General features: G+C 40.5%; 1 protein-coding gene across 3 annotated transcripts in view; it reads right to left on the reverse strand.

Annotated features, from left to right (window-relative positions):
- Positions 1-5,981: 5,981 nt before the first annotated feature.
- RORA (RAR related orphan receptor A) overlaps positions 5,982-22,036 on the reverse strand; it is a 416,981-nt gene continuing 400,926 nt past the window's right edge. For all 3 annotated transcript variants that reach the window (XM_083183648.1, XM_083183647.1, XM_083183649.1), the window contains 3 exons: positions 21,340-21,450; positions 18,916-19,028; positions 5,982-17,090 (listed from right to left, as the gene is read on the reverse strand). In XM_083183648.1, coding sequence (XP_083039774.1) covers positions 16,926-17,090; positions 18,916-19,028; positions 21,340-21,450 — 389 coding nt within the window. In that variant the 3' untranslated portion in view covers positions 5,982-16,925. The remainder of the gene's footprint in view (positions 17,091-18,915; positions 19,029-21,339; positions 21,451-22,036) is intronic.

A 22,036-nucleotide genomic window follows, 5' to 3' on the forward strand; every position in this document is an offset into this window, starting at 1 on the left:
AGGTTGTGTGGGCACCCCCATTTAAGGCCATATCCCTCAGGAAATCACCAATATGACAAAACATGTTGGGTGATATGGATGGCTGAACTAAATAGACAGCAGGAGATACATGGGAAGCATGCATCCCTAATATGTTCTTAGTGGACTTGTGACATAATTGGATGACACGCATGTTAGTTGTTTTTTTTACTTCCAGAAAGTACATAAGCAGTCTTAGAAAGTATTAAAAGGGCCGGTGCCTGTGGTGGAATAGTATCCTTACAGACATACTGTAGGGTGACATTTTCTAAGGGTGACATTTTCTAAGATGTAGAATACACTTCACATGTGATGTTGCTATGGGCAACCAATCAGAATCTATTTAGCACCCTCTAGAAGATAGTAGACAGGATCTGACTGGTTGCCCATAGCAACATCACATGTGAAGTAGAATACACATCTTAGTAAATTTCCCCCATAACATCCTTCAGTTGAAATCATTAAGGTTGTAATGGGATTTACTGAAGACATACTGTAGGGGAGTAACCAATTGCCCCCCGATAAAACTTCATGCCAGAAAAAAGTCATTATTTATTTTTTTTAAATAGTTTTTTTTATTAGGCTATTCTATTAGATCACCCGATAAAGAAAAATACAATTCACCCTGAAAACAGAGGTTCAAAAAAATCATTCAGATAAGAAAAATTACAAGAATTTAGAATGTACACCTAAAGCTGGATAGAACATATCTCTAGATATATCGGGCATCGGCTGTGTTGTGTTGCAGAGCCGATGCAATATATCTATGAACAACGCTGTTCACAGATATATCGCTCACACACACTGGCTGATGGTGTTTTGATATATCAGCCGTTCAATCGAATATATCAGCCAGTGTGTACACACCTTAATACTTTTTAAATTATTTTCAATGGCGACTGAAGTTACTGCACTATGGGGCTAATTTAAAAGTGAATGGAGTTTCTATCATTGGTTGGAAGCAGCAGTGGTAGTTCAGAGTGGTAATGCAGCAGGAGGAGTTTATTACATGTAGATGGCTCCTGCAATAGTGGAGATCCCTGGCCTCTTCCCTTTGGAAAAATGGAGGCCGTCGCCACCCCTATATTGCCCCCCAAACAGCATCAGGCTGTCAATCACTGTCAGTCTAATGCCGATTGGCATCCACTATCACCGGACCTGTTCACCCTGTTCACACATGTGCAAAATAATCAGTCATTTGACCATGATATCGCAGATCCTTTAGGACAGGAGTGGGGAACCTCAGGCCCGGGGCCATATGCGGCCCCCGTAGCCGGTCTGAGTGGCCCGCCCACCCACCCGGCGGCTTTTCTGGGGGTCAAGTACAGGGGAATTCTCGTGAGATGTCAGTAGTTCTTGTGAGATTCCTTTTAATCAACAGAAGCCAGAGACTGTCAGTCCTATTCAGCGGCAGCCGCTGGAGTATGGTAGGGCTGCAGCAGGACAATTTGTACATATGGCCCCCGAAGGATTTTTTTCCCGTACAAATGGCCCTGTTGTTTGGGCTTTTAATGAATATTTAACCTTGTATTAAGGTTGATTCAAACAAACAGCATTCCACCATTATAATTTAGCTAGCAGAGATGGGGAGACATGGGGGGATTTAATAGGATAAGAGAATCAGAAAGTGGGAGATTTGGTAAATCTCCAGGTTTTTTTATTTATTTTAAAGCGGCAATCATTTACACTGCAAAACCACATCTCTCACTTTCTGATTCTATCATCCTATTAAATGTTCCCCATGGTGTCTTGAGGGGCTACTTCAAATGTATTTGTTGTACTTATTTTTTATGTCCACGCAAAATGGATGCATGGTGCTGCATGCAATATTTCATGTAAAATAAACATTTAAAATTTGCCATAATCCTAAATTAATGTCCCTGTTTTCCACTACTTCCTGTTTGCCAAGTAAAGCCCCATTAACTTGTCGATTTTCATTTCAAAAGCCAAAATCTGATAGATATATCTTTCACCAAAGTAGTGCATACTCACTGAGCTATTTTCCCCAAAGAGCAAGAGATTTTCAGGAGGCAAAATACTTTGCTGACAATCTTTCATTATAAGGCTATTTACATAATGGGCGGGGTTTAAATTCCAAGGGTGGGAGCAGGGGACATTTTATTCAGTGCATTTCTGTTCTAGGGGTCTGATTCAGAGCTGATTATTGGGCTGCATATATTCAGAGCCCAGTGATCAGGTAAACGCCGCCCCATGCTGCACCACCAGGGTGAAATCCCACCCACCCGCATGTCTGCGATTTCATTTGCTGCCTTGCACATAGGTAAAAACAAATTATACCTTGGTGGGCAGTGGTACCAGTTATATATACATTACTGGCTTATACATTACGTTGGTGGGCAGTGGTACCAGTTATATATACACTGCTGACATGTGCCAGCAATGTATACATTACTGGCTTATACATTACATTGGTGGGCAGTGGCTTATTGATAATGTTGGTGGCCAGTAATATACACATTGCTGGCATGTGCCAGCAATAAATGGATACTGGGGGTAGTTGCGCTATACAATTGATGACAAATAATGACTATTACAGTAGAATCAATAAAATAGAATGTGTGCATTTATTATTACAAGATACTTGAAAAAAAAATGTTAAAACAGCCCATCACTGAGCATTAAAATATTTAAACATGAAAAAGTGGCCGCATCCAGTATTAAGAAAAAGTAATTTGGGATATCACCTCAATGGAATATTGTCCCTCTTTTTGGACCCAAAAGACTTGATCTGGGTTGTTTGTACCAGTAAGCGTCCCTTCATGTGCTTCCTCCACTTGGATATTGGGGGTGGCGTTCCTTCAAGAAGATGGAATATCTGAAGCAGGAGGGAGGGAGGCAGTGGTGTTTGGCTTGATCTTGGGATTATCAGGGTTAGAGAGGTGGCATTCCTCCGCAATGATGGTAACCACCTGACTTGGATCCTGGCATAACTGGTTTTTCCCTTGCAACATTATTTGTGATCAATTGTATAGCGCAACTACCCCCACTATCCATTTTATTCTATATGAAACCCTTTTTCCTTTTGCAGCTTGACAATGCAACTCTTTTACAGGCGCCCCATACAGATATACAAGTACCTGTAATTCTAGTCATGCGCCAGCAATGTATATATTGCTGCCTTAAAAAACATTGGTGGGCAGCGGCTGTGTGTATACTCAGCATGGAGGAGGAGGGAGCAGCCAGTCAGCTGGGGGCAGGGCTTCCTGTTGGGATGTGTCTCTGCAGCAGTGTCAGCCAGAGCCAGACAGCGTTGGAGCGCGGTGAGTATTAGCAGAAGGACGGAGCGGGGCGGGCGAGAGGGGTTGCGCTGGTGAACGACCTGAGTTCAAATGTTTAAAATATGCCCCATTATACAGATAGGGATTTTAATAATGTTGAACATATAAAGGAAGGAAATCTGCTGGGTGTACTCAAAGTAGTTTCACTTGAGAGTCATAACATGTCTTACTCTGCCTAAATAACCGTGTTTATTATGTAAGCTGGAGTGAAACCTTGGGGTTATCACTGCGGTTGCAGGATGACTCACCGACCATCGGGATTCGGATGGTCATTTCTCCGACATTGGAATCCCAACTGACAGGAGCCCGACAGACAGAATATCGAATGAAAAAGAAAAAAGGGGGTGGAGCGCTATTATAATGTTAACCTAATAAATAATTATTAGATATAGTTATTTATATTAAAATAATGTAATATGATCAGTTGGGTATCACAATAAGATACAAATATTTATTAAAAGGTAAAAAATTCAGATAAAAATTAATACATTTATATCTCTTGTACCGATTTTTGTCTCTGTACCTGATTATGTTCGTTCTGGTTGTACTAATGAACTAATAAAATGTGTTAAAAAAAAAAAAAAATTAATCAGCAATCCACAGACATGGAGTCCATAGCAATAGTTCTGGAAATTAATGGGTATCCATATACCGGACAGGGTCCTTGATATAAACTTAATTTTCCAGAGGCAAATGAGTTGAATCGCCAAGGGAATGGTCCCCAGAATTAAGCAGGTGGACTATATGTCTGCGGATTGCTAATTAATTAATATTACCTGTAATAAATATTTTTATCTTATTGTGATACCCAACTGATCATATTACATTATTTTAATATAATTATATCTGATAATGATTTATTAGGTTAACATTATAATAGCGCTCCACCCCATTTTTTTTTTCTTCTTTGATAATTGATTGGGACTTGACCCTCCCTTAGTGTGAGCAGCAGGCCTAGTACCCCAATTGTAGACGGCCACCTTCCCCTATATTTTTAGGGGAAGATTTGCCTTTTCTCTTTGAGAATATTGAATTACACCGGCTATTTTCCCTGGTGGGAGTCCACGACCCCCATAGAGGGAGAATAGAATAGGTGGCGAGCCCAGGCCCCTTTAGCTTTTAGGCTCCAGGGAATCAGCAACAGTAGGTAGGTATGAGGCCCTAATCATAGTTATTCTTCCCCATGCATAGGGCCACGGCCCATCAACCACAACAAAGCAGCCCCAATCTCCTTAACTCTGTACAACTGCTCCCATCACATTCACACGTACAGAAGACCCCAACAACTTCCCCCTTGCAAAGCAGTACTCCCTCACTGTCCCCTTCTATCTCAGAGCACACTTTTTTCTTTCAGCATTCCCCACTCTTTATGTGTCCCCCTTTCTTCAGTGTCTCCAATCTCCCTCTTCCCTCATTGTCCACCCTCCTCATGTGTAAGAGGAGAGGTCATGAGTAAGGCCCATACACACTGGGTGACTTTGAGCTGAAAGCAGCTCAGTTTTGTCTTTTGAGCTGCTTTCAGTGCTGATCGCTGATGTACGCTCCTGCATCATCACTGGCCCCACTGCTCATGAGCAACGGTTTGGACAGCTTTCCATAGCGTCCTGCTATGGAAAGTCATCCACCCCTGGGAAAATCGCTAAAATGGGAGAAAATTGCTCAGTGTGTATGCACTGAGCAATTTTCAACCCAGCGATTTTCCCTATCCATGCATGCTGGGCAAAATCTCCCAGTGTGTATGGACCTTAAGAAGCCTTAATTGAACAGGTTTTGATTTTTTACATTCTACATACATCAAAAAAATAAATAAATTATGTGATGTTAGTGCCTTTTTAAATTGTGTAAGGTCGAAATGTAGTTTGTGATATGGCACAATACCCTTTTAAACTTGTCGATATATTTTTGTTAAACAATGTAAAGGTACCATACATGCTTGTGTGTCTTGGATGATAGTTGTTTCAGGTGGCTCGTTTAGCTGGTGGATTCAGTGAGAATAGCCATGTATACTTTCTGGGGCATAAAGTGGAAGAGGTAGTGGAACACATTTCATCTGCCACAGTGATAGGATTTTTTTTTTTCCTCTCATACTTTATAAATGGAGGGGGTGTCGAACAAGAGTACCCCCAACTCAAAGTTATACCACACAGTAGCAATTTTATTCACATTAACCTGCATGTAGTGCCCCTTATTCACATTGCAACACACAGTACTGACCCGTAATCACATTGTGACTCAGTAGTGCCTTTTTTCACATTACATTATACAGTAGTGTCCCTTATACAACATGTACACAGTGCAGTATTGCCCCTCATACACAATTCCCACAGTAGTACATAATGCACACAGTAGTAGTGCTTATATACATACTGTTTACAGCAGCAGTGCCCCATACCCAAAATAGTAGTGGCACTCACACATAATGCCCACATTAATCCCCTTAAACACAGCTTGTCAGTCACGCCTTCTGCATCATCTATTGACATTGGTGAGGGGCAAGCTTTTCTGTTGGAATTACTGTGCAGGGCTGTGGTAGTGGTGGAACTAGTTCCATCTTACATTACAGGTGGTGGAACTTCGTTCTATGATGTCAACCCCCCCCAACACTTTAACATACAAATAAATAAAACAGAGACAGTGTTACAAAACACCACACACTCACAAAGATCAGATCCTGATAACATTTATTGCAGAATAATTTACAGTTTGATTGTAACTAGAGAAGAATACCCTGGACTCAGTGTCTGATACAGATACCTACCAGTTACTTGCAGATTTTTTTTTTTGTATGCATTTATAAATATATATTTATGTATATATATTAAGCAAAAAATGAACAAACCCAAAAAGTTGGGCTCTTATTTTTTTGTTCACAAAATATGTACCGTAAGCTAGCACCACACAAGAGAAATACAAAGGTTTAACAGGATCAGGCTCAGTCAAGCCTAAAACAGATATAAGATATATGAAGAAGTCATTTTATCAGCATATAGTGATATTGAATACCCCTCACCTTTGAAGACGCCTGCAATGGGTGCTGGCATACTTCTCATTGAAAGTGAGTCTTGCAAGTATATATTGTCACTGAGTAAAAAAAATAATATATAGCTACATTAAGCCTGTATATAGCCAGAGTACAGATTGCATGTATATTGTCTGAATGATTATTGTTTTTACTTTAAGCAGGTAAGATATTTTCTGTAACTTATGGGAAATTTTTTTTTTTTAATTTTCTTATTATATATATTTTTGCATATAAAGTACTGTATGCATTTCTGTAATGCAAAATGTATCCAAATACTGTAAAATAGTGCTCTGACGTGGTCAGTAGTTCTAGAACCTGTGGACTGTCACTCACAATGGCCCTTATTCTGATCTCGACGGTACGGCCCGCGTGCGGCCGTACCGCCGATGTTTTCACTCTGCACATGCGCAGAGGTCACTCTGCGCATGTGCAGGCGAAATCGCCGCACAAAAATTTTATACGCCGCAAAGGGGGCGTATAGGGGCGTGAGGGGCTTAATAGCCTCATTTCCCTATGCATACGCCCCGCGTTTCATGGGCGTTCCCATGCAAACGCGGGGCGTATGCATGGTAATGAGGCTATGACGCCAGTGATGGGGGCGGAAAGCTGACATCGCCGGATGTCAGCTCTCCACCCCCATACAAGCTTTCACACGGACGATTGTCCGTGTGGTCTAAGCTTGCGTGAGCGGGTGGAGCCTGCGGCCCTGCCTTCGATGGTCGTCGACCATCGAATGCAGGGGGCAGCTCCCACCATGGTGGAGGCGTACGCCCCACCATTTTCATGCGGATCGCCAGCCGTCCGCGTACGGACGGCCGTGGCGATCCGTCTTGTAGGCGGGGATTGGTTTGTGCGGCCGGAGCAACGTATGCGGCTCCGGCCGCACAGATCAGAATAAGGGCCAATGTATCAAATAGCTGAACTGGTTCTTTTCAAACTCTTCTCACTACAGCCGATGGAGGATAGTTCTATTAGATACTGCGGGCCAAATGTAATAGGGTGGGAGAATCAGAAAATGCAGCAATTACATGGCAAAATCAATCAGTTTTTTTTTTTTCAGTGTAAATGATTGCTGCTTTAAAATAAATTGGGAAAACTCTCGCAAAATCTCTCACTTTCTGATTCTCGCACCCTATTACTTTTGGTCCTGTATGTTAAATAAGAATAGTTGTATGTTGGCAACAAGACAAAGAAAGCTAAGTAAATGGACAAGCCCAGTCCATGGACAATGACTTCAGTCGGTAGCTAATCCGAGCAGAGAACAGTAGTAGCAACCCCTATACAGTCAACAGAAAACATGCCCTCTTTCAAATCTGTTTCCAACTGTAGGGACATAATTAACAATCATCTCGTCCTCGTCTCACTAAGCCCCAATGTCCAATGAATTGAATCTCATGTAAAAAAAAAAAAAAGAAGTGAACATGAAGAAACTATATGGGGTATATTCAATGGTGCCAGCCAGCCTGACAGCAAGCATTGCAGAAAGTTAGCCATCGGGGTATTCAACGGCATTCCCTTCATTCACCGTTTACACCTTGCTGGTTCTTTTCAGCGAGGTGGAAACGGCGAGTGCGGCTATCAAAGCATTTGCAGCGAACCTTGCCATTCGGGGGGAATCCTCACCGTCCTCTGATGGCAAGGATTTCCTTGGATCATTGAATACAGCGAGGATGGCTTGTTTTTGGTGATCCTCGTCGACAACAAGCCATCCCCGCCATACAAACCCCCTCGCTGGCGGCATGGAATATACCCCTATATGTGAAAAGTATGTAAAACCTAACTGATTTTATATTTGTAAAGAAAATCATGCGCAAGTAGACCAACGTTGATGATGTACATAAACCATTATGTTTGCTCATACACTGTATCTCTGAATTAGGCCCTATACACAGTGGGTAAGATTACTTACATAGTGAACAGCAATGAAGACCTGACTGGGAATCCCAGCATATTCATGCAAAGATTAATTTATATGATGTTTAGAGAAATCCCTAAGATACCAAAAGCTGCATCCAAAGACCCACACCACAATAAATGTTAAAGTTCATGCCTCCTGCTAGGAGTATTTAGGAGAAAGCCAAAGCACAGCGGTTGGCTTCGGGGCCTATAGAAGTATTATCTGAAGAACATATACTTCAGCAACAATGGGGTAGAAGTGTAATAGGGTGATATGGGGGTTTACTTGTAACTACTTTAGGTGCTGAAGTGAACACTTTTTTTTCATGTATTTATGTGGTGTAGTGTGCAAAATATATGCACCTGTCATTATTGGCGCACCTACTGTAAGTCCAAGAAAGTGCACTGTTGTAAATGAATTAGCTGTAGCCGTCATTGCGAAACAACAGCACTGTCTCTGCTTACAATAAAACAATCAAGGTTTTTTTTTTTTCAATAGACGTGGACAACACAAAATCATTGAGCCTACCATGAACTCCATTAACTGAAGCCTGTCTTCAACTGGATCTTACAATATATCAATAATCCCAAGTATGCAGCAAATCTAAAGGCTGCCATACATCTATAGATCAATTGTCAGATCTGGCTGGTTGGAACAAAAACCTGGTAATGGATGAGAGTAAATGACAGTTGACCATTTGCTTTGAAATGATGGAAAATTGCTAAAAACTGTCACTCATCCATTAACAGGTTTTTGTTCCAACCAGCCCAATCTGACAGCCCGATCTGTAGATGTATGGCCACCTTCACTCTAGAATCAAGGCAATGAAATGAAATGGCCCATTAAAGGTTCACACTTCAAACCATGGAGATGGTATACAGGGATCTCAAAAATAGGTGCTTTCATGGTTTTGTTGAATACAAATTAAATCATTTTTTTAATAATCTGTCCCAAGATTAGGTGACTCAAATGTATTGATGATCACTAGATAATTGCCAATAATGTCTTGATTATGCATAAACTCAGATTTGAAAAAGGTTGTTTTATAGTTCTAGTATCATTGTAGGTAACAGAAAATACAGAAGCATGCCATACTTTTCCTCATAGTCTGATGGATTAATAGTGTGGTGGTATCTCAGACCACATATAATGGAACCTAATTCTTCTGTTCATGTGGCTGTAATATTGTACTATTTGAGCAAAACTGATGTAATTCACTGTTCTATGGGTATTGATCTCCTGAACAGTATGACAACAGTAGCTGTATTCCAAATCTGTAACTTCTGAAGTTAAGATACGATTTATACATCACTTTTCTTGCTTGTAAAAACTGCCCTAATTGCTTGTTTTAAAGGGTTAAAAAATGCTGTGGAAATTGAGAACACTATGCAGATATTGAGATGATGAAGTAATTATCTTGGAGTTATTTAGGTTGAATAAGACCTACAATGTGTCCACCACATTCTATCATCTGTGCAACCACCTAGTTTACTGTGCGGAACTCTGCCTGGGTGGCCGTACTCCTTAATTGTACCACTCCCACCATGATTTTCTTCTATATCTCGCTGTCCAGTTTCTGTAAAAACATTTCAGAAGATAAAAATCTATTTCACAAATATAATAATCACACCAACAAACAATATTTTTTCAGAAAACTAAAATGATCTGATTTAGAAGACCAAAGAGCAATTTCATAGCAACACAAAGCAGAAATTAAACAGCAAAACAGATTTGAACATGCCGGTGTATTTTCAAAAGATAAAGACAATGTAGATTTATTGCTTCGACATTCAGTTCTTTATGGCTGGATAACCTCTCAGAGCGGATTTATTTCTCCATATTTATATAGATATATTTTCAGACAGAAATAGATTTTAAATGCAGAAATAAAACTGACAAAAAAAAGGTTGAACAATAAAAACATAACTAGTTAAAACATTAACACTGCTAATTGTCAATACATTTCAGTGGCTTGATGAGAGGGTGCTACATTCCAGTCAGATGGGGGAAATTCAGAACCAGGAGCATTTATTGAAATACTGGAACTTACTAATACCTAGTGGTCTCCTGTCTGTTCCTCGTAACTTCAAAATCCAAAAACTAAAACAAATTTGGGAGTATTGTTCCTAGAGTTAGAGGAAATTTAAGCGATCATTCATTCCTCCACCTTTGTTTATGCACCATGAGAGAAAGTCAGATGTTTGACATTGTACTAATACTTGTTATGCAGCTGAAAATGTAACTTTACCTCAGAGAGTAACCCCTATATTTTAGAACTCACTAGAACTTTCACAGATACATTGTATTAAATTGTAAGGCCAGGCCATCACACACGCAGTATTAAGTTTTAATTTGGACCAAGATGTAGGTTAACTTTTATCAGGTTATTGAAGCTGGTGAGAAAACACTATACAGAACAATCTATCATAATCTGCTTTATAAAATGTGTGAATGCATTGGGCATTCTGTGATATCAAAATCACTAGTCATATCAAAAAGAGGCATTTACAATGGCCAAGAGGGGCACCAGCAAACTCAATACCACCAAGAACCCAGCACAATATCTGAAGAACAACAAGTTCTAATAAGGTACACAAATGTTTTCATATTATATAATAGATATGAAATGTACCTAGATACCTTTTGATTGTGTTCAGTTAGTGTGTTGTAGACATGTGTCAGTGTACCGAGGAGATAAACACAGGAGAAGCAAATCTCCAATGGCAACTTCAGGTGCAAAACAGCACCAAGAAATAAGGCTGCAGCATCCAAAGTCTCCCCAGCATGTATATTCAGTACAATGGGTACTGACTGAGCTGTGTCCTCATAGCGATTAATAGATTGATATTTTTAGATCTATTACTACTGCATTCACCTTGTAGTGAATTTTACGCAGCTCCAGATCCACCTGCAAGTGAGTTCTATTTCTATTAGGGAATCATTCCATTTTCCCCACTGACATTATGGATGTTTTCCAGAAATCTACCAGCATAATAAATTTTAGCCTTTGGAGACTACACGGAATTGTGCTTTTCAAGTGGCATAATAATAATAATAATAATAATAATAATAATAGTTAACTTTATCTGTACGTTATAAAATAGATTCTGCAAAAAAATACATGGAGCTACAATAATTAAAATGTTTAGAAAATGTTGCAGATTTGCATGTACCAGTAAATATTTTTAAAATATTTATATATAATACTAAAGTTTCATACGTTTGTAAGAATTAAGTGATATCAAAGTCCATAGAGAGATAAAATTGTGAGAGATGAAGTATCAGCTTCTGTCTTACATTTTACAGGCTGCTTGAAAAAAATGACAGGAGATGATTGATTGATTGGTTGGTACTTTGGGCCAGATGTATCAAGCTTCAAAAATGATAAAATGGAGAGTGATAAACAGCCAGACAATCAGCTCATACCACTCTCCATGTTATCACTTTTGAAGCTTGATACATTTGGCCCTCTATGTCTCACACATGTATCTCTCTCCAAGCTTTGATAAATACCTCCTAAGTATGTACTGAAGGTTAGGTTGCAGAGAACATTTTCTTAATGTGCACCGTAATTGCCATCAGTAGGTCCAATACAGGATAGCGCTAGCCGCCCCTCTGATTTTCTAGTGCCTGATAAATAGAATACTGGCTTATCACCTACATACAAGTACACCTACAGTATCAAAAACTGAGAGATACCTCAGGATGCGGAAGATTAGTAAGGGACAGGTGGAGGAATTGCAATGACACTTGGAATTGTGTTGCCATACAACAGAGGAGAATGTTCTCTTAGGTATTCAATTGTTTCTTTTATTATAGTGTAGCTAAATCAATCCAAAGAACTTCCACCTCAGTGTATATATATATGTACAATAAGAAGCATGGCAGAGAAATCCCCTCTGGCACCAAATTTATGTAAAGAATAGTAGTCAATACGGAGGTAGCCACCTTATCCAGTATTACAAGCAAGGGTCATTACAACAGACTGACACTGTACAAGCACAAGGATGGCCCCAACTTCTCTTCCAAATACCACTTTTGCTTTATATAGTAGGATAATTAGTTGTTTGATAGGAACTTAGCCTTCAAAAAGAAGAAATGGGTTTGTAAGCACAGCCAAAATGTACTGCTATCAGTCTGCACAATGTCCAGCGTGGAGTTCTCAGCGGTGCATTTGGGATAATGGACATTGTTCCCTTTGCAAAGAAGTTTAATTGCAGGAATATATAACTTCCTCTTTTGGCAGCTACTCCGATGTGACAGCCTAACGAGATGGATGAGCAATTCCCTGAGGGAGCAAGGTGTATTTATATATTTTACATTTTCTATATACATATTGCACATTAGAAGGAATGGGGGCGGGAAAAGTGCAAACAAACTGGTCATTCATAAACAATTACAGAAAGGTCTATGGAATGTTCTAACACAAATACAAATCATAAAACAACAAGTAATGCATAATGAACATGCAGCAATCTATTTAAAGGATGAGTGTGACCCAATATATTGGTCCGTTTGGTCAACACAAATGTGTAGCCCACCCTCTTTTGGATGTCAGTATAGGAGAACTTTCAGGTGAACCACCAACCCCCTTCCCTAAAGTTATTTATAAAAAGATTTTAGGTCTTGGGTCTTTTATCCAGTCATCCCAGTTATTCAAGAAGTTCCAAAAAAAGAAAGTAATTAAGTGTGGTGGATTGGTGATAATATCCTACATAGAGGCAAAATCCACAAGTGCCTCTTCCTGCTGGCACGGTGAGGAGCTCTGCTAGAAAGTAAATGCCACGAACCATGTAGTAAAGAATTGTGGTGTTTGTACAAAAGGAAGTTGGGATGTTTTAGGCATTTTAGTCTCCATAATGGAAAACCCCTTTATCCAGTTGACCAAGTCCCAAGCATTTTGGATAACAGTTTCCCACCTGATAACTTATAATAGTTAGATCTATTTACACTCAGTCCTTTTATTTATTGCAGCATATCCATAACAGCATATCAACCCAAAATATTAACGCCATTATAACAATGTCTGCATAAACTAGGTGACATTTTGGCTATGGCACAGTTAAGAAAATTAAACACTTTTTTTGTTACATTTTTGCATTTTTTTTTAACCAGAGACAGTTCTTGAAAATACAAATTTTTACCTTTGAATGTTTGTTTTTCTTCCTTATAAAATTTTTTACAATAATCATTTAGTTTGTAAGTTTTTTTCACATTACAAAAAAATCTGTTTATCATTATGACCGCTAAACAAATCACATTTTTATTGCAGGAATAGTTCAAGTGCCTTTAAATATTTATACAAGGGTTAAAAAAATAGACTTTTTCAATTATTATGCTTTCTAAAGTGGTCCAGACTTTGTATTAAATATTGTCATTGTACCCCACTCCCACTTTAATGATACACATCTTAACACTTAAAGCAGCCAAAACATACACACAGACACACACCTGCAAAACCGAATTGGACATAGCTTATTGGGACTGTACAATAAACACAGAGGCCATGAGTATGTTCATCCACTCGATGCCATTGTGTCACCAAACAAAGGATACAAAAATAATATTAACACAGAGGGATCCGAATGACCGACAGTTAATAATAAATACAGCACCATCAAGCTGCTAGGAACATTGTCTAAGGCAGAGGTAGCCAGCCGTGGCTCTCCAGGTTTTGTGATGATACAAGTCCCTGGCAGTCAGGGCATGCTGGGAATAGTAGTTAAAAGAGATGGTGATCCACAGGTTGCCTTATACAGAGGAGCTTAGATTTTGTTCTAGGGGCCCAATATAATGTGCCAGTAGACAAAGTCAGCAGGATAGTATGCACCAATGGTTCTCAACCTCAGTCCTAAAGGACCCCCAACAGTTCACATTTTGCAGGTCTCCTCTCAGACTCAATGGTGAAATAATTAGTTCCACCTGTGATCTTTTAAAATGTGTCCGTGAATAATGAGAGACCTGGAAAACGTGCATTGTTGGGGGTACTTGAGGATCGAGGTTGAAAACCACTGGTATACACAGCAGCAGATACAAGTCTAGGGGTGTGAATAACTGATTTGAGCACACATAATTCTGCATAACATTATTAGCAGATACAGCGGTCTATAATAGGGGTGTTTTAACACTAGAGTACTATGTGTGGGCCCCACCATAGGCAGTTGACTCATGCTTTGCGCTATCGAAGCAGGAACCATATTTCCTGCAATAGCGTTGGAACAGTTGCCAGCTTAATATTTTGCATGCAGCATATTTTAAATCATTTGCTACCAAATTACTGGGAAAATTGTACCATATAAGGGGTTTATGGTGAGTGGTATGACTGACGCACACCTGGCATGTATTATAGATGCACCACTGGGCTGTAATAAACTAAAACCTTTATCATTTAAATGTGTCCAGATGGTTATCCAATGGGAAGTCTAGTTATATATACATTGGTTGTAAACTGTAAGGAGGCGGGGCTTGCCACTTTGACCTTGTTTGAAGAGGCCTGTCCTGAGAACGGAAAGGTTGTGTATTGCTTGGTATACAATGGGCAGAGTGGTGTGTAGGCACAGCAGTACACCACACGGCCTGTTCTGTTCCTAAAGGGCAATTGCACATAACAGTGAGGATTATTACTTTTAAACATCATGCACTTTGATACTGTTTGCCATCCATGAAGTATTTTACTCCTTGTGAGTATAAAAAACCTAGGGCATGAGCCATGTGGTCTCATCTCTAAAATACATTGCTCTTTTATGCAATTAAAGTATTACAAGCTGTGTGAACAATGAAAGAAGATCGTGAATTAAGATAGAATTGGTAATAAGGTGGTAGCTTCTAATAGCCAGCACTAGAAATATCACCAAGCTGGAGACCTAATGTAGATCTCAGAATGGAAACATGGAGCCACAGGGCTAAATCGAATAGAGCAGAGACGGAGAAGGGACAGTGATGGGAGAGACAGAGGGGAGGTAGGAGAGAACCAGTAGGAGTCATGACGAGATGGGGGAGGTAGAGCAGGAAGAGCGTTAAAAAAACGAAAACAACTTGGGGCACTGATATCTAGCTACCCAGAGTCTGTAATACTCGCAAAATTATAAAGCATTTCTGCACTGTATGTACATGAACATACAATATCTATGTTAGAAGAAAGTCTTGGACTTTGGTCGGGCATACCAAAGGACCTAGGCAGACTAAGAGTTGTTTAGAGCACGCCGTGTTACAGTCACCCTGTTCTTTCACACTCTCTGGTAACGTAGTTGTAAGGCTCTGGCAGAAGCAACAGCATAGCGTGTTATATCCCTATGGCTAGGCTCCATAAACACTGGAAGCCAGTTACAAAATAAGAGCTGAGTGTTGCCGATACTGACACAGCCATTGCTGGAATAACGATGTGTCTGTAAATAACTGCACAGTGAGACAGCTAGTTTTAATACTTTAACATAATTTTCTCTATGATTTATTTGGGAAACGCCATATAATTTCATATTCGTTCCCAGCCCGTCAAAATGGCGGCACAACTTAACATTAATGTCAGTGCCTGCGGCTGTGTGCGCCCGAATGGAGCTACGTTTGAATTGCTCAGTCAGGTGCCATCTAGTGGTCGCTGGTGCATGACACACATGAGTTCCTCCATAGAGGCAAGGAGCAGCATTAGCCTTTTACTATATAGGGTATTGTATAATTCTGTGTTAAGAAATTCAATTTTAAAATAATTCTCATTAGTAAATATGTTAGGCTGACATTTTTGGTTAGCTTAGTTGTGAAGAGTGGATTTCAGATAGTAAGTATGGCACAGGTTTTATATGAAAAACAAAGTATTTATGACACATGATGACCTAATACATATCCATGGTGGGCAGGGTGCCAGGAAGAGACTGACTTTACCATGTTGGATGACACAATGGAACAGAAGGACTCAATGGCATGTGTGATCTGTCCATCCCGCTGCAGTGTGGCACACATCGTCATGCATCCAAACAGCTGGCTGGTCACACTTCCCATGGCTATGACCAGTTTAAGCCCAGTCAGTTCCATACCTTATGGGAATCGTAAACAGCTTAACTGGACCAGCCAACCCAATCACTCAAAACACAGCAGCAGTGACCGCCCCAACACCCTCTCAAAAATCTATTGCTTTGTTCACTAACCAAATTCCTGATGTGCACACCAAAAGTACAAAAAAAAAAACAACCAAACAAAAAACACACATTTCACTAAACAAAAAGGGAAAAAAAGAGCAGTAGGAATTAATAAAAAGGTGCAAAACAAAAAGTGCCATATTAAAACAGACCGGAATAAGCTACATCCGGCCCCTACACTTTAAACATTATCTCTTTAGCCATATAAATGTTCATGCCCACGTACCCTGTAATACATATATTTATATATAAATATTATTTTGCTTGTATTGCTAGAGACCTCAGAAGTCTCATGGTTAAAAATGCAGGAGTGGTTCTCTTACCAGCCTGCCCTGTGATTGGTCCTTAAACTCTCTCCTTTACCTCTTGTAAACAATAACCCTGGGGGGTGAGAGGTCAAGGACAAATGTCTGTGCATGTCACCCCTCTAACTCTCCTCCAGCTCCCAGGATTGCGTAAAGTGTCTTGGTTCCTCTTTCCCATGTACACATACACACGGGTGTGTACAGCTAGATTTTCATGATGGTGTTGTGTATTCCAGATGTTAGCATCAGGCTGTTCTATCCCTCAAGTTGCATGGCTGGCTCATATTCAGAGGTAAAGAGTTCTTTGTAGAGGGGAGGGAAGTGATGTCTCACAATGTCTGGATATATTGCTTTAAATGACATAAGTTTCTCAGCATGACGCCCACACAATGCACGCAAGGTGGAGACTTTGCATATTAACTGAAAATAAAGAAAAAGTATTTGGTTATAATAGGAACAACAATAGCACTTTTACTTATAGAGAAGTGTAAAACCATCACATACCAAACAGCCAAGTGACTTTTAGATACAGCCTAGCTTCATAGAACTACTCATTATTTATTTACATTAATTTATATAGCGCACACATATTCCACAGCATTTTACAGAGTATAGTTGAACATTTATATCAGTCCCTGCCCCCAGCGGAGCTTACAATCTATATTCCCTACCACATGTGCATTCACTCTTGGGTTAATTTTGTTAGGAGCCAATTAACCAGTATTAATCAGTATAGTTTTGGATTGTGGGAGGAAACCGGAGTACATGGAGGAAACTTACGCAAGTACGGGGAGAATATACAAACTCCACACAGTTAGAGCCATGGTGGGGATAGAACCCATAACCTCAGCGCTGTGAGGCAGTAATGCTAACCATTACACCATCCATACTGCTTGTATTGTATTATTAGCTAATCATATACCTTAAGCATATGTCATTTACATATGTTCTCACTATAATGAAACCTTCTTGATGCATAGGCGATATTCAATTACTGTCAAAAAATTATCCGGTGCATTTTCCTGATGTTTCATGTTGTTGTTTTTTTTTCGGGCTATCCAATTTAGACTATTTACCGGATTTAGACCTGTTCACTGCGTGTAATTGCAGCCTAGCCAACAGGTCTAAATCAGGTTATTAGTTGTATGTGTATAATGGACAATTAAGATGCCACTGAGATTAGATGGAGGTACAAAGGTGTACCAAATAGGCATCATTGTAAGTACATTATAAGTCAGTAATCATTACCAAGCTCATGCAGCCATGTACTTACGGTATCCAGTTGACGGATCTACGATGTCTAGATCTACCATACTATGGTCGACCACGCTTAGTTGAACCCATCTAGTTAGACACCTAAATATAGAAGACTGTGTCTAGATAGACAGCAACAGAAGTTAGACTCCTGCGTTGGAGTGACGGGAGAGTGTTTTTTTTGGTGCCGAAAGTCACCGATTGACTTGGATCATACTTTATTATCCAAGTGGACATAGTGGGCCAAATGTAATAGGGTGAGAGTTTCAGAAAGTGAGAGATTTTGGGAGAGTTTTCCCATTTTTTTTTAAAGCAGCAATCATTTACACATTTGCAATCATTTGCAAAACCAGGTTGATTTTTGCCATGTAATTGATTGCTGCTTTAAAAAAAATGGGAAAACTCTCCCAAAATCTCTCACTTTCTGAAACTCTCACCCTATTACATTTGGCCCAGAGTGAGAATATAATAGTGTGCCAAGCACAGCGAGTGTCCATGGGGACTCCTGTGACACCAAAGAAACATGAAAAACTCATGTCGTCCAAGCTCCCATTGCTCTAACGCTGGCGTCTAACTTCCATTATTGGCGATGTAGAAGCTGTCAACTATCTTTAGGCATCTAACTAAAAATTTATGAAATACCCCACAGGTTCTCAAACTCGGTCCTCAAGACCCCACACAGTGCATGTTTTCCAGGTCTCCTCACAGAATCACAAGTGAAATAACTAGCACCACCTGTGGATCTTTTAAAATGTGGCAGTCAGTAATGAGTGCACCTGTCGGGTGACCTGGAAAACGTGCACTGTGTGGGGTCCTGAGGACCGAGTTTGAGAAGCCCTGAAATACCCTAATCATCGGTCACATCACGGACCCTTTACTTTATCTAATTTCTAAACATGAGAAATAAAACGTCTAACACATAAAACACATAGATTATAGAGGTAAGTCACCAAGCTGCTCATTACTTGTCACTGTAGGGAAGCGGACATACCTTTGTTAGGATCCCATCCTCGCGATGGTTCTTTTGGAGAACATGCTGCAGTGCGAGTTGGATCTTCTGCTGGAGTTTCTCAATCTTCAACTTCTCCTGTAACCATGACCGATCTGAACAAAAGAAAGCATATTGCAAATTACAAAGATAAGGCTTGGCATAGTCTCAGTATCATCTTTATTTTTAATACTGTGAAGAGTTAAAACACTGGTGACAGTATAGGCATATAACCTTAGACAGCGGAGTGAGAGCCAAGGTTGCAAGAGCTTACAATCTAATGGGCAATATGGAATTAGTTTAATGGGGCACAACATGTGTTAAGCAATGGACCAGTCTATACATGTACCAGTCTATTATCATACGGACCAGTCTATACACATATAGATGTAAGATCATGGAGTGGCTCATCCACTGTCGATCTTCAGTTGTAGAGTGGTTGGCCCCCAGTGTAGCACAGATACAGTACCAGTAATGCAGAGCCATAGAGAGCACTGACTGGTGCAGGTGATGAGGAAGGTGTGACCACACCATCCAGAAAATAATTAATGAACATTTCTATGCTTGCTGCTGCTCAGCAGATGCACATGCCAAGCACATCCTACAGGGCCCCTTAAACAAGTTGGGGCCTGTGTAAATAGCAACCGTTCCACCCTCCTCTCTATGTCCTGGAGTAGATGTGCTGGGCCTGGTGTCTGTGTCTACAAGTGTGTGCATTTAGAGAACAGGTATCACAGATCATTATATGTGGAATGTGCATAGCTAAATGACAGCCTGATAGCTGATTAGCAGTGGATCTGCATGTATAATTAAACAATGCAGCTGGAAATATTGGGATTGTCAATATTTCTATTTTTAGATTTCAATTTAAATCTGAGTCATCATACAATCACCATCAGATAAATGTTGTTTGATTGATGAGAATAGTAGTTCATATGTAACTATACAAACATGCACATATGAAGACACATATACAATTGTGTATTTGTCCCATTGCTTGTCGTTCTCTGCATCTTGTCACCATTGTTGTGTTAAGCTCCACACAGACTACATGTTTTTTTTTTTTTTTTAAAGATATAGTTTACAAAGGCCCTATAGTTATCTATATCAGTGGTGCGGCTGGTCGGCTAGCGTGTACAGGGTCCATCCTGCATGTATAATAGTCTCTCTGTAGGTGTACATGTCTTTCTGCATTCCCATTTGGCCTTTGACCTTCCATTTGTTTGCACGTCTCCAATCATCTCTCAGTCACATCGGTTATCCCTTCCTTTTTCTCCCATCTGCTTCCACAACCCAATGTCCAACTGTACTGCACGGGTACGCACCTCACACCTTAGTTTTCCGTTTCTCCCATTTCCACACCTCTTGATACTTTTCGTTTGCTCTGTGATAGGTTAAACTAGTGCTTGTTCTTGCCACTCAAATGCAACAGGACACAAATGCAACTGTGTCCACACCACCATGTTAGGATAAGCACAAGTATAGTTCTTTTCAATCATTTCAGCGGAGTATCATAAAAGTAGTGGTGGATTACAGTGGAATACAGGCATGTGTCCCAATACAGGTGGCTGGGAGGTATTCTGCTGCTGCACATATTGGAGGAAGGTGTTTCCACTGCATTCTGGGCTATATACACTGCAGCATGACCATACCACAGGGTTGCCGACTTTCTCATTCTCCTCTCCGGGAGAAGCCCGGAGAGGAGAGATTCAGTAGCCGCTCAGGGGGCGGGGCTTAAGCGTGACATCACTAAGCCCCACCCCATGCTGGTAAACCAGCTAATTCAGTGATCTCCGTGGAGGGGGCGGGGCTAAAATGACGCGATTGTGTCATTTTAGGTCCGCCCCCTCCTCTGAGACCCGAGGATTGCAGCATTTTAATGCCGCGATCCGGGGGACAGCGGGGGTCCCCCCTGAATCCGGGAGGGTTGCCCACCCTTCCGGGGGGCCGGGAGGGAGCCCCAATTTTCGGGAGACTCCCGGAAATTTCGGGAGGGTCGGCAACCCTGCCATACCAACATACAGTGCCCAGTGTTACCCTTTTCTCACTAAAAAGCCTGGCTACCAAATGCTAGTCACACAGAGAAGGAGCAACAAGTCTTTTCTCACCAACAGCTGTACATAACAGCTTGCACTCTATCCATGGAGAGAAAACCATGGCTGCTATTACACCTCAGCAGGACAAGCTCATACAGCCCATCACTGGCTAATGGGTCTTGTGTTACTACATTATGTGAAAATGGATCATGGGTTAATCCATTCACAGATCTGGCAGTAAGGACAGGGTTACCTGTATTGTAGTCAGGTTGCATCAGATATATCAATTGTGAACTTTCTTTTACACAGAAAAGACATCACATACCCTACCTTAGGAGGCTGCCCACCGACCACATAATATATACAGGGTTGGGGGTGTACAGTCACTTACCTCCTGACATGAGCACAAAGGCTGAGAATAGAGCAATCTCATCTTCCGTCAAGTGCAGGGAACATAAACTCTTTTCAAACTCAAACACAAAGCTCATGAAGTCTTCACAACCTACAGGGGTCAGAGGAAGAGAGATATTTCAGATACATAAAAGGTATGAAGAATAAAAATACACATCCTACAGTATACGAATACTAATGGCATTCTCTCTGTGAAGATCCACAGTATCATTTTGGAGTGTGTGAGAAAACCGGAGAAGTCACAGGGAGAATACATAAACTCCACACTGTTAGGGCCATAGTGGGAATCGAAGCCATGACCTCAGTACACCACCCCTTTTTTCATCAATTTATTTTAAACAATCAAAAAAAAATAAAGCAACTTGTTAGAACATGCCTAGAATATTTTGCCACCCTGCAGTACGTATCCAGCTACACTTGCTGTGCTTTACCTAATATTAATTCATTCAAACTCGGTTAATGACATTATTGCAGGCACCAAAGAATGCTTTGCTGCAGGTTTGAGTGGAGAGAATGTGGGGATCCCACTGTACTACGGCCGACACCCCACTGTATTGTCTTGTGTTCATGTACAACTTAGGATGTATGATTGTATATTACTACAGTAAATAACGCAACCAGTGCCCACCAACAGTACAGCAGGAATACCAACCAGCTTCACCCATGCATGCCTTCCC

The sequence above is a fragment of the Crinia signifera genome, chromosome 4, assembly GCF_055691185.1.
Source record: "Crinia signifera chromosome 4, ASM5569118v1, whole genome shotgun sequence".
NCBI lineage: Eukaryota > Metazoa > Chordata > Amphibia > Anura > Myobatrachidae > Crinia > Crinia signifera.